The following is a 14,099-nucleotide window of genomic DNA, read 5'->3' as shown; positions in this document are numbered from 1 at the left end:
TGTGCTGCAGCCAATGCAGTCCATAAAAGTCAGAGTTTCGTGCATGCGCAGTCACACGGTGGCTTCTGCACATGCGCCAGACCCGGCGCATACCAAATCCATTGCGTAGGTGCTGGGACTCGGCTGTCTCTGTCCTCTCCTTACCATGCACGGGGGGTAGCGGCAGCCACCCTCCTGAAAGTAAGTAGCCGCTAATTAAATGTAACATATATTAAGCTCCCTTGTACAATTAGTTAGAAACACGTGCACCAGGCTGCGGCTATACTTTGGCGTACACCCTCCTATTCCCTCAGAAATATTTAACACTATTGAGAGGTATGGATAAACTGTAAAAAGATCCTGAAGTAAATTCTGGTATCTTACATTTTTAGAAAGACTCAAACATGGAAAAAAGAGACAAAACCCCCCAAATCATTAAGCCCTGCTCTAAAGGGATCATCATATACATTATGCAGTATAACAGACTATGGGGTCTATTTACTAAGCCTTTGAGAGAGATAAAGTACCAGCCAATCAGCTCCTGCCACGTTACAGGCTGTGTTAGTTAGGAGCTGTTTTGTTGGTACCATAGGTGCAGGGAGTGCAGCTGCTATGGGGCCTAGAGCTGAGAAGGGCCCACCTTCCCTGTGACAGTTACATGTGATATAGGGGTCCTCACAGGCTTTTTCTCTGGGGCCTACAATATATCTAGACCTAGACCTGCTCATTGTAATGTGTTATAAAATGAACTGTAGCACTATAATGTGGCACAATATGAAATGGAGGCACTGCAATGTGGCATAATATAAACCGGGGACACTGTATGTCATAATGTGAATTGGGGACACCGTGTTGTACTGGCAGCCGTACAGTGTGACGTAATGTGAAATAGGGCACTACTATGGTCCAGAAAATGAATTAGGACACTATTATGGAGCATAAAATTACCACCTGCTGTAGAGAGGTGTCTCTCTAGAAGTATTGCGACAGGGGCCACTTCAAAATGTTGCTATGGGGCCCATAAAGTCCTGGGTACGCCCTTGGTTAGTATTTTATAAAGTACCATCCAAACAGCTGCCAACTAATTTTTCAAACACAGCCTGGCAGTTAAGAGCCGATTGGCTGGTATTTTACCTCTCTCTGAGGCTTAGTAAATAGACCCCTAAATCACAGAGTATCTCATACCACATTCACTGTGAAGAGCACTGCTAAATATTGTAATAAGGTTTCTATTTTGTTGAATACTATAAGGTGTTTGTTTTATAATCAAAATTAAGTTATTCTAATTGCTTACATTGGCCTCTGAACAGTAATAGGCCCTACACACTGGCCGATATACTGAAAGATATGAACGATCTCGTTCATAAATGAACGAGAACTCGTTCATATCTTTCAGTGTGGAGACTCCAGCGATGAACGATGCGCGGCCCCGCGCTCGTTCATCGCTGGTCTCCCGTCGGCTGTACATGCAGGCCAATATGGACGATCTCGTCCATATTTGCCTGCACTTCAATGCAGCCGCGTGACGGGGGGAGTGAAGAAACTTCACTCCCCCAGTCACTGCCCCCCCGCCGCCGGGTCGCTCGGCGGCCGTATCCGCCGTCGGGCAGCTCGGCGGCGGGTCGGCCAGTGAGTAGGGCCCCTTAGTCATTAGCAAGCAAATGGCTTCTACTGTGCCACAGTCACACAATCCCATCAAAAATGTGATTTTGTTTTTCAACATAAATCATTTTGACTCTGTTATAAGAAGAATGCTGGAGAGAAGAAGATCTTGAAAACGGAGCCAGTCTGAGAAGGGCGCCAGTCAAGACCATCCAGAGGCTGCCAAATGTTTTTTTTTTTTTTGCCGAGAACGGAGGAGACAAGGAAGGGGGGACGGATTAGAAGGTGGACCATGGTTAGCCACCACCCAGATAATGCACATTACTTCCCCTCACCTTCCCTTTTAGGTGTTGTGTGTGGCCTATTGCTGTGGTATACTGTATGGTGGGCACGAGGCTTTGTTTACTATTTGGCAATCACTAATTTCTAGCTGTGTTGCATTATATTGTTTTTGTAGTGCATGTGTGGGGGTGGGGTATTAATGTAATGGTAGGGATAATTATTGATGTCATTTGATTTTAAAAAAATGCATTTAGTCAGGGCCCTGCGTGGTTCTCTACGCCCCTGCAATGCACCCATGTTCTTTAAATAGAGTTATTGGTAAGAGTAGATTTGACTATATAGACATTGTCTATTTTGAATATTGAATCTGAGTTACACCTTCCACCATACCATATTTATGACACTGATCTGTTTTATGGTTCTGTTTTGTACTCCCTTTGGCCTGTATTATACTTTCATGTTTAATATCTGATAATCTATGTGGTATATGCTGGATTGAACCATATATAGGCCATTACCACTTTATCACAATTTACCTAATATCTTCGCCCTCTCAGAGCACAATACACATTGGGGGTCATTCCGAGTTGTTCGCTCGTTGCCGATTTTCGCTATGCTGCGATTTGCTGTTAAATGCGCATGCGCATGATACGCAGCGCACATGCGCTGTTATTTAACTAAAAATTTAGCAGTTTTGCAGGTGTACGTACGACGTTTTTCAGTCGCACTGCTGATCGGTAAATGATTGACAGGCAAGGGGCGTTTCTGGGTGGTAACTGAGCATTTTCTGGGAGTGTGCTAAAAAATGCAGGCGTGTCAGGGAAAAACGCGGGAGTGTCTAGAGAAACGGAGGAGTGGCTGGCCGAACGCAGGGCGTTTGTGACGTCAAACCAGGAACTAAACGGACTGAGCTGATCGCAATCTAGGAGTAGGTCTGGAGCTACTCAGAAACTGCAAAGAATTATTTAGTAGCAATTCTGCTAATCTTTCGTTCGCTATTCTGCTAAGCTAAGATACACTCCCAGAGGGCGGCGGCCTAGCGTGTGCAATGCTGCTAAAAGCAGCTAGCGAGCGAACAACTCGGAATGAGGGCCAATGTTATATGATGGTTTGTAGTCTCTGGCCTGCACCTACAGACCAGAATGTATCAGGCAATACAACCAACTTGATATAATTAGGGATAAATTTACTCAGGTAACCACATATCATATTTACTATATTGTGTTGTTTGCCCGTTTGATTTTAGCTTGATGTTTTGTATCTTTGTGTGTCTAGAACATATATCACATTTTTTTTTAACAAATCAAATGTTATGTTTTATATATACGGTCAAATCACATTATTATAACCACCAGCTAATAGCCAGAGGAACCACCGTGTGCAGCACAGACAGCAGCTCGACTGGATGAACTGTCGTTTTAAACACACGTCTGGCAGACCTCAGGTTCATTTTGATGGTACGCTGCTCCATTGTAGCGTGTCGGTCATCTCTCACACACCTTCGGTCGCCTCTCACATCAATGACACGTGGTGCTCTGCAGTTTCCACGTTGGTTATTTGCAGTGGTGCCATTTGTCCAGTCACGATACACCATCACCACAGCAGCACACAGACAGTCCCCAAACTGCGCTGCATCAGAAATACTGCCACACTTGGCCCGAAAGCTGATAATCTTCCCTTTTTTGCAACTCTTCAGTGCCTATACCAGAATGAAGCAGCGTCACCTTCAAGTGTATAATATCTATATACAAATATAGTGGAAAAAGGGGGCCTCGTCGTTAGGTATGAGGATGATGAGTCCCACTCATTGCCTACAACTGTGGCGTGATGTCAGTGTATCAGAATGAATTGGCTACTCTCATATGTGCATTGGTTTACTCACAAAATGGCTGCCTGCAGCATGTGGAGGTGTCAGTTAGAAATGCAAGACAGATCCAGTTCTTTAACAAAACTATTTTCTTTCTTTATAATCACAACTTACAAATCGCACATCAATTTTTTAGGAGAATGGAGACGCAGGCAGTTATGTCAGCCAACATGCAAGGTCCACACGTCACGGATAACAGAAACCAGTCTTAATGACCATGGGACTGCATTAATCTGTATGAAAAAAAATCATGTGATGTAGATTGTCATAACAAATTTAAAACAAATGTAAGATTGTATTTTAAAATGCATGTCACGAATAGGGTAAAGTACCTGCAAACTGTTTTTAGGTTCTGCAACTTCATGGTGACAAGCTCATTAGGTATTTCTTGCGTGCTGGAGAATGCAGTCAACATTTTCTGTACACACTGGACCTGTAGTTCTCAAAGTTTGTTCACAGGCCCCCAAACAGGTCATGTTTTCCAGGTCACCTAGCAGGTGCACAGGTGTAGTCATTGCTTACTCACACATTTTAAAAGATCCACAGGTGGAGCAAATTATTACATGTGAAGATCCCAAAAACATGAACTGTTTGGGGTACCGAGTGCATAGTCTGAGAATTATTGCACTAGATCAGAGTTTCTCAACTCCAGTCATCAAGGACCCCTAACTGTGCATGTTTCCAAGATTTTCTAGGTGGTGGACGAGTGTTCACGTTATTGGCTGACACATTTTAGACGATCCGCAGGTGGTGCTAGTCATTTAAATTGTGATATTGAGGAGATCTGTAAATCATGCGCTGTCAGGAGTCACTGAATGGTGGAGTTGAGAAACCCTACACTAGAGACTGGGCATCATGGTTGGTGCAACCTACAGGTTCTCAAACTCAGTCCTCAGGACCTCACACAGTGCAAGTTTTGCAGGTAACTCATACCCCTTTTCCACTAGCTCAAAAAACACGGGTAAATGCACGGGGGCGCGCATTTACCCGTGTTTTTGGCAAGTGGAAAAGGGTAAACCCGGATCAAGTGACCCGTGAATCCTACCCGGCTATTTACCTGGGTAGGACACGGGAATGATCCGGGTAGGGTGTAGTGTAAACGGGAGCCGTGTCGATGCGACACGGCTCCCGTTTACACTGTATGGATGGGCGGCGCTGGGAGATCATGTGATCTCCCTGCGCCGCCCCTGCCGTGTAGCTAGAAGCGTCACCAACCCGGCATATGCCGGGTTGTGACTGCTAATGGGAAAGGGACCGAGCACGGGTCGCAGCAGGGGGCAGCTCCCGTGTCAGGCTCCCGGCTGCGACCCGTGCTCGTAGGTGTAAAAGGGGTATCAGCAGGTGCACAGGTGTATTAATGACTCACACATTTTAATAGGACCACATGAGAAGCTAATTATTTGACCTGTGTTTCTGTGAGACCTGCAAAACATGCAGTGTGTGTGTGGGGTCCTGAGGACCGACTTTGAGAACCTGTGGTTTAACCAGTTAGCTGTACTGCCTCACCGTACTGAGGTTTTGTATTTAATTCTCACCATAGTCCTAACTGTGGAGTTTGCATGTTGTTCCCGTGTTTGCATGGGTTCCCTATTGGTAATATAGGTAACTGGCACCTCAATAAAAATGAACAGTGTGTACATGTGGTAGGTAATATAGGCCCTCATTCAGTATCAGTTAGTAATCTGATAAAATAGAAAATGAACACTTTTCAGGCGTTTGCGCATACGCAGAGTATGCAACACACATGTATTGAATTCAACTGAGATCGCATCACTGGCCGGCAATTCAAATGCTGGGTGGCCTTGTCCTGTGCTGTCCAGTCCCCAGCATGCGATTGTAAGCAGTAGCAGATTTTTATTTTTTTTTAGCAAAACTGCTTCTGAAGCGGAATGAGATCCATAGATTGTCAATTCCACTGGGGTTGGGTGTGGGACTGATGTGAATGGCCAAATGAACCTCCGTAAAGCGCTGAGGATTGTGTGTGCGCTACATAAACAACTGTTAATAATTATTACATATGTAAAAGACTTGACACAAAAAAATGGATTTTGCATATACTTCCAAGAAACAACCCTTTGTATTTTAATTTTTTACTTTAAGAACAAATTCTAACTGATGTTGATCAGACACTGAAGAGTCAAATAATTACGTAGGAATCAAATAATTTATAACCATTAGATTTTATTACATTTCCTTGAATTCCAATAAAATTGCAAAATGTACTATTTATGGAGAAAATGTTTTCCCACTTCAATTGCATTTATATAAGTCACTGACAAACTACACTCCTGGACTACAGAGAGAGTAGACCAGCTTCCCGGGACCTTGATTTTGCGATGCAGTGAATCACGTCATCACAACCCAAATACAACCCCCTCCTCCATAAAAAGTATAACACACTGGTATTTTATTTGTGAAATCATGTTAAAGTCAGGATTGCGCAAACCCCAAAAGTAATTGAAGATTTGGTGCATCCCCATCTGACATTCTATGTACATATAATTTGTGTGTGTGTGTATATATATATATATATATATATATATATATATATATATATACACACACACACATATATTTTATATACCGTAATGTGTGTTACAGAACATTTTAAAAAACAAAAATATCCGACTTCTATGAGGTACATTTTTCTTCTTGTAGCATCAGGCATTGACTGTGAAACAATACTAGGGAAAAAAGGCAGAGAACCAATTACAGTAACACAAAATAACCCCCCAATAATGAGAGGCATTCATAACCATGCAAAAAAAACACCCAAATTCTATAAAATTTATAGTACAATTTAAGCTAAAAGATGAAAGCAATAATTGAGTTACATAGCAACTTCTTTTGAACGGAGGAAAACTTTTGGGAAAACATAGCCCAATGTCTTGCACACCAAACTAATAAGATCCCATGTAATTCAAATACTTTGAATTCTGTTTTGGAATTAAAATTTTAGAAGATCTGCAAAGGGACACACATTGGAACGTCTGAACTGAGCTAGAAATGTATTTAAAATACACGTTTCTAAAGTGTTTGTTGCCCACATGCAACGGAAGTGGACATGTTGAGAGACAGCAGCCTAATACTTCATCGATAGGCCCTGTGTCAATATCTCAGTTACAATAAATGGATAGGTCGCATTGTGGTGTATAACAGCTGAGCACACAAAATGGCCGCCTCCTCGTGCAAAGTGCATGTATCCCAGAGCGCAGTACCTGCAACATAAAACACCTGCTAGGAACACTTGCATGGTTTACAATATGTACTAGTTCTTGGCATTTATTGAATACAAGAATATTAATAGAATATTTATTATAAATGTAAAAAATATATTTCCTGTTGAATTTCAAGTCAAGACTATTTAAAAAGGTAACGCCACTACCACGCTAAATACCTGTGTCTCTACACCATTGTCAGTGATATAACGCCAACACTGCTCTTACACTGGCCAGAACAAATCAAAGGGAAAGACGTATAATCAAACTGAATAATTCTCGAGTCTTACAATGAGTCAGTATTCATATTATTGCTGAAGTAATTACGGTCCCGGGCAATTAACTAGCCATTGCTTGGAACAATAGTACAAAGCATATATACTGTGATAACACAGAAGTTGAGGGACAACAATCACGACGACTTATACGTGGAATGAATCAATTGAATTGGACCGGTTCCTAGAGTGATGTGAGCCAGGGCCGCGACAAGTACAGGATGATTGGGGATGCTGCCAATGGTGCAAAGCTGAGGGGATGCCACTAGTTACCATTACTTCATGAATATACAGCAGACAGTCCCTCTACGATTTGTCACTGATCCCCACTGAGAAGGCTAAATACCGGTTAGGCCCATAAGAGATGTCTCCATTGTATGCAGGTTATAGTTTTAGTTTAAGAGCAGTAAAGAACAAATGGGATCAACAGAATATAAATGAGTTTGAGACAGGTGAAGTGCTGTACAGCAATGAGACAAGCTTACACTGCCACCTACAGGTAGAGAGAAAGTACTGCAAATGTTATTTCCAGGCAATGAAAGGAATGGCTCGTCGGCCAGGACCCTGATTAGCAAAATATGCAAAACATCATCTCTTCAGGATTCCAAGGACAATGGTGCCTTAACCATTGCTGTCCCACAGATTACCGTATGAACTCACCTCTAATTTGGCAATACTGCTTGCAGTGGTAATTAAAGAAATAACAATACACGCTTGGGGAGGAACCCAGTTGTCAATTTAATACTATAATGTACCTATTAGCAATGGCAGTTGAATACAGATCCTGTTAGTGGCAAACTATAGATTGCGGACTATGAGAAAATAGGAGCCAAGTCAGTGTCTTTAAACTCTAGTCCTTTGGGTATACCTAGCAGTGCATGTTTTCCAGGTCTCCTCACAGATTAGCTGACTATTGATTGCGGTAGTAGGGCCCATAGATATGCAGCAATCACCTGCTGTCCATCGCCTCACGGTAGGATATACAGGAACAAAGCCTCGGGTGCCATAGCACTGTATCTGTCTATCAGGGACAGTGTGAGTGCAGCAAACTATCCGAAGCTTTCATTTATTGCCGTGTCGAAACGGGTCAGTGTGCGATGTGAAAGGTCCTTTGCAGAATTAGCGGGTCGCCTGACCTGGTAATTCAACCCGGAAAAAAAGAAGGGTTATTACCGGGTTGAATACCGGGTCAGGTGCAGTGTGAATGGGAGCTGTTCCGATGCGACACGGCTCCCATTCACAGCATAGGGAGAGGCGGCGCAGGAGATGAGCTCATCTCCCAGCACCGCCTCCATCCCCGCCCCTGCTGCGCCCCCCGCTGCTATGGCAACCGACCCGGTATATTCTCGGGTTGGAAAGCCAGCAGAGGAGCGCAAATGCCGGATCCCACCCGGTAAGGACACGTTTCTCTTACCGGGTAGGATCCGGCATTTGCGATCTGAATGCAGCATTATTGAATATTTATTAGCAGTGAATATATGCTATTTATCAGTAAATTATTGTTTTCTATTTAGTCAATAAATACATTAATATGGTTATTAGAAGCCTGATGTTTATATCAAGCATATACACCTATCTTTTGCATCAGGTCTCCTCACACAATCACAACTGATATAATTAGTGCCACTAGTGGATCTTTTTAAAGTGTATCCGTCAGTTATGACTACACCGGTGCTCCAACAAGGAGACATGGAAAACATGAACTGCGCAATAGGTTTGGGTAACGCTGGATAAAGTAATTGGACAGCTACCTTTATTATGTCTAAACCCTCAACGGTATCAGGAGGTAGTGTTGCTGCCAGCAAGCGGTGGCCCGCTGATATACAATGATTGGAGAAGGAAGGTTATACCCTGTTTTAGACGCATTGCTGGGACTTGTAGTTTAGTGTCATGTTAAACAGTATAGCAGTGAATCTCATAAGGAGATCAGAGCACCAGCTAACCTATAGCAAGCTAGTTAAGCTTTGAAGGCACCAGACAGACCACTCTTACATCTGAGTCACAAGAAAGTTGACCTAAGATGAAGAGGGTGGAATTACTCTCAAAGAGTCCACATATGGGCCACATTAAAGGGCTGCATCCTGACTTATAGTGACTCAGAACATGGTAGCAATGATGCACATCACAGAACAAGTAGCATGATCAATTCAATTAACAGTTAAAACACTAAAAAACATATGCTAAAAATAAATGATAAAGCCACTGATGGGGCAAAGAAAACGTGTTTATGCACACTGAGAGGTGGCTCCTGACCGGGCACAGAAGTGGTTAAGAAATCTAACCGCAGTAAATATTTTATAAAGGCATTTTACAAACTTTGTTACATATCTTTTTTTAAAGTGTGAGGTGTGGACCTACGAAAGGCTTTCCTCTCTCAAAAATAGTTCTCTTTTTATAAAGCTGTACCCAACACCACCGGACTGACAGCGTACTGAAAAAATAGGGGTCAGAGTACGGTTACGCTGGAAATTTGGTGGTCTACTGGCAAATGGCCATTTTAATTCCCTTTGAGTGAATTGCACAGAAGTGGGCACCAAGTGTGTGGCAATCCAGGCTCTAAAGGTGGGAAGGATGAAGCAGCTTCCGAGGAAGTGTATACAGTTCAAGGAAACTGTTTCAGATGTTAACGTTTGCGGGTTATAGCTCATCTTCAGCACGTTCCGTGCCAAATTTTCCAGTGAGTTTCTCCTGAGCCTCTTTCATTCCTTCAACCACTGCAGGGAACAATAAAACAAAGCAATGGGTTTACAATAAAGAGACATTAACAAGTACAGTCGTGTATATTTGTTTAAACAGAGTAGTTAGTCAGAACGTCACAAAATCTTGGGACATTATGAACTTGTAGATAAGATTAAGACTCCTCATCTTGGAATTCAATGCTTTTATATCAGATGTAGAGCAGCGAACCAAAAGTCGTTGTGTAACATTGAAAAAGTCACCGGAAGTGACGAAACGCGTTTAGGACTCTGTACCAGCATTTGGAGAAACGCTGTTCTAGCTGCGGACTTATTGCCAGTATCGGTGTATACAGACTCCCGGCAGAACGAGCATATCACCCCGAGATAGCAGTAGTGGGATTAGCGGCAACCGCAGACACCCGGCGTGCAGCGATCTAACAAGGTACCGCTTACCGCAGGGGTTATACACCGATATTAAGGGCCATATTCAATTAGCAGTGATAACGGACTTTTCACGTGAAAAGTCCGGTTTTCGGGTGAAAAACCGGACTTTTCACGTGAAATGCAATTACAGCCTATTCAATTATCCTGGAATATTTATCGGTGCTTATGTTTTCACTAATTTCACTTCACCTTCTCTGAAGCAGGTGAAAAGTTGGGAAAAGTCACTATTTTAAGGTAAAAATATTTGGATATGGTACAGAACTCCTGGGACACCCCCCTTTATGACTAATTAGGCACGTTGAAGTTTTTAATTATTTTTAATTGGCCAATAATGACATGTCATTTTTGGGGTGAAAAAGTAAAAAGTGATGGAAATTGGGGTTCAAGGTATGGGACAGGTATATTGGGGTGCTTTATGAGTGGGACAGGTGTTTTTTAGGCTTGCAGATGGGAGTAATTGGTCTGTTTCCACTTTTTTTTAAAGTACCCTAAAATGACCCAAATATATACTTATACCCATTTTCATGTACCCCAAATTTAATGAGCATTTATTTTGCTCAAAAAAACTTGCTTTCTATAATTTTTTTGCATTTAAAAAAAAAATGCATATAACCGCCATTTCACACAATTTAAGTCCCCAAAAACTCTCTAATGTGATCTCTAACACACTTCTCTTCTGTTTTCCTATGTTAGTTTAGCATTTTTTGGGGTACAGGCTGATTTCCCCATTTTCACCTGCACTTTTCACTGCAAGAATTTTCATGTGAAACCCGGTCGGAATTGAATAGGTCGAAAAATGGAGCGTTTTCGCGGCAATTTTCGGCCGATTGCCGCGAAAAATTTTCGGGCGAAAAATTGCCGCAAATTTGCGAAAAATTGAAAAACGGAGCGTTTTCGCGGCAATTTTCGGCCGATTGCCGCGAAAAATTGCCGCGAATTTGCGGATAATTGAATACCCTAGTAAGACTGCCAAAGTATCAGTGTTATTGCACGTTGTTTGGGTCCAACATTACTCACACTGCCTATCAGCAGGATCACGTACGTGTCCAAACAGTTTAATCACACACACGCGTCCAATCAAGACGAGTACAGCGCTGTCTGTACACTGAATAGCTGGCATGTTTACTGACATTCAGCTTTTCAAAGTAACTGTTGTGGAGAGGCTGTCACAAAGTATCCGGTAAACATCTCAGTGTGGAAAACCTGTTCATAACCGATACAAAGTATCCAGTAACTCTGTAGGAAACCGCTGTGATTTTAGGATCGCTACAGTTGCAACAGAGTACAAATCTGTGGCACTCTAGAGATTGTCGATTTTAGTAATATCTGCACCTATAAATATAGGGTTATTCTACTTTTCCTGTTTTTCTTTTACATGTCATTTTTAATGTAATTATGATACAAATATAAACCTTTATACTAACCGCTGGCAATCCTTATTTTTTGATATATAAGTATTTGCGCTATACTCTTCATTTATTGTTTGTTCTTATATGGTTGTGTAACATTTGCCACCTTACAAAGATTTTGTTAGCACTAAGGGGTGATGCGGAGTTGAACATAGGCTTGCTTGCAGAGCGTGTTTTTGCTCTGCGCGTGACTTGCAAATGAACCTATGTAAAAGTTGTACGTATTTCAACGGCTCCTACACTTACGGCTGAAGAGGAGTATCTAGGCTGCAGTGAGGTGTACTTACGTCAGCAAAGCTCAGCGAGTGCGTGTTGCCGCAACAGCGGGAAATGCAGAATCAGATGTAAGCACATACACAACTGTTTGGAAGGGATTTTTTAAATTCTTCGTATAGAATGAGTGCAGTTGTGCCTGATGAGGATTAGTATCATATCAAGCATACACAGAGCGTGGGCTCATCATAAGTGGCGGGCTATTCTACATAAGGACAAATATATGCATTATATATATGCACACAGTTCAGGAACAAAATATGCCTGATTTACTTCCAACTATCTAGCCCTAGAAACTCAATGATAATTCTGAATTTGGGCCTGATTCATATTTGCATGCAAACCCGACGGTTTGCATACAAATATGATATTTGGGGGTCTGCGCAGGTACAAAACAGGTCTAGCGATGTCGCTCGAAGCCCTGTCAACTGGCACAGTTCTTCAAAATGGAGCGTGCCGCACGACTTTTGAAGGCATGACGGGTCCAGGGTCTTCGTCATCTGACTTTCTGAACCTGGGTGTGTGGATCCGATGCTCAGCCTGACTAATCTTCAGCTTACGTAGGCTGACAGGTGCCTGTAACCACCGTGGATCGTGACGGATGGTCGAAATGGTGAGCCAAGGCCGTGGTCCTCAAACACAGCACTTGGATCCTCGGTAATGCTGACAGGATGCGTCCATCTCCTACAGACCCCTCCTGCTGATTAGAATTTGAATTAGATGGAATTGCACAGCGGCTTCCTTGCAGCTGTGCAATTCCATACAAACATGAATTGGGCCCTGTTCCTCCCTTGTTTATAAACAGCCTAGGTGCTTCTGTAACCCCTCGCCTCTTCTGTCCTTTACTCTCTAACCCAACTGATGCACCCAGGTTTATCTAGTTCTACGCACAAAAAAGGATTTTTGCCGTCTCGGAGCTAGAGATTTCATAATAGCTGACTTCTCTTGAGGTGATGTCAGCTCTTCCGCAAGAAGAAATAACATAAAATCCCTCCCCCCACAGTACAGAGGAGGAGCAGAGCGGTGACAGCACAATCCTCTGCAAGGTGTCAGCAGTGTGGTGACAGCACAATCCTCTGCAAGGTGTCAGAAAACGGAGTTTCAATACAAATGATCTTGTCACACACCCCTGTTCCTAGCCCCCCCATTCACCACATGGTAGACACCGCTGGTATAGGAGGTAGATGTCCTAATACACGTAAAATACATTGCAGGTGCTCAGTAATGGATAGAATAAGTAATATGTAGTAATCAGTAAAAAGAGGATTTTGGTACTTACCGATAAATCCATTTCTCTGAATCCTCTAGGGGACACACTGGAGTCCTATACAGTAGGGGTGTGAAGCCTTGAACCGGAGGTGTGGCACAATCTTAAATTAGCATTGTCTGCACAGCCGGCTCCTCCATCTTCACATCCCTCATCCCTCAGTTTGAAATATTTGACAGAGAATAGGACATGACACTATAGTCCATGGCGAGGAACCGAACCGTACAACATATCAAACAGCGGCCAAGAACTCTTAACCGAATAACTAACGCTGTTTGCACTAATTGTTTAAAACAAGAACTTTGAACACAGCAGGTTGACAGCACCGAGGCGGGCGTCCAGTGTCCCCTAGAGGATTCAGAGAAATGGATTTATCGGTAAGTACCAAAATCCTCTTTTCTCTTTCATCCACTAGGGGACACTGAAGTCCTATACAGTAGGGGACGTCCCAAAGTTTTCCCCCAGGGAGGAAGTGCTGTCGGTGGCCTGCAAAACTAAACGTCCGAACTTAGATTCTCCGGACGCAAAAGTATCAAACTTGTAAAATTTTGCGAACGTGTGGGCTGAAGACCACGTTGCCGCTCTGCAAAGTTGAGTAGTGGAAGCACCCCTGGCAGCCGCCCACGAGGCACCCACTGATCGGGTAGTATGAGCACCCGTCTGAACCGGCACCTGTTTGCCACAGGAAATATATGCCTGCCGAATGGCAAGTCTAATCCATCTGGACAAAGTCTGCTTAGAGGCCGGCCAACCCTTCTTTGGCCCATCATAAAGAACAAACAAATGGTCCGACTTTCTGAAAGAT

At 43.0% G+C, this 14,099-nt stretch overlaps 1 protein-coding gene across 1 annotated transcript in view; it reads right to left on the bottom strand.

Annotated features, from left to right (window-relative positions):
- Window positions 1–5,891: 5,891 nt before the first annotated feature.
- TXNDC12 (thioredoxin domain containing 12) overlaps window positions 5,892–14,099 on the bottom strand; it is a 52,522-nt gene continuing 44,314 nt past the window's right edge. Inside the window, exon 7 of the mRNA XM_063939542.1 lies at window positions 5,892–9,937. Within this exon, the coding sequence (XP_063795612.1) occupies window positions 9,861–9,937 (77 nt within the window). The 3' untranslated portion in view covers window positions 5,892–9,860. The remainder of the gene's footprint in view (window positions 9,938–14,099) is intronic.

Source organism: Pseudophryne corroboree, chromosome 9 (assembly GCF_028390025.1).
Source record: "Pseudophryne corroboree isolate aPseCor3 chromosome 9, aPseCor3.hap2, whole genome shotgun sequence".
Lineage (NCBI taxonomy): Eukaryota > Metazoa > Chordata > Amphibia > Anura > Myobatrachidae > Pseudophryne > Pseudophryne corroboree.
This window is presented reverse-complemented; position numbering and strand designations above follow the sequence as displayed.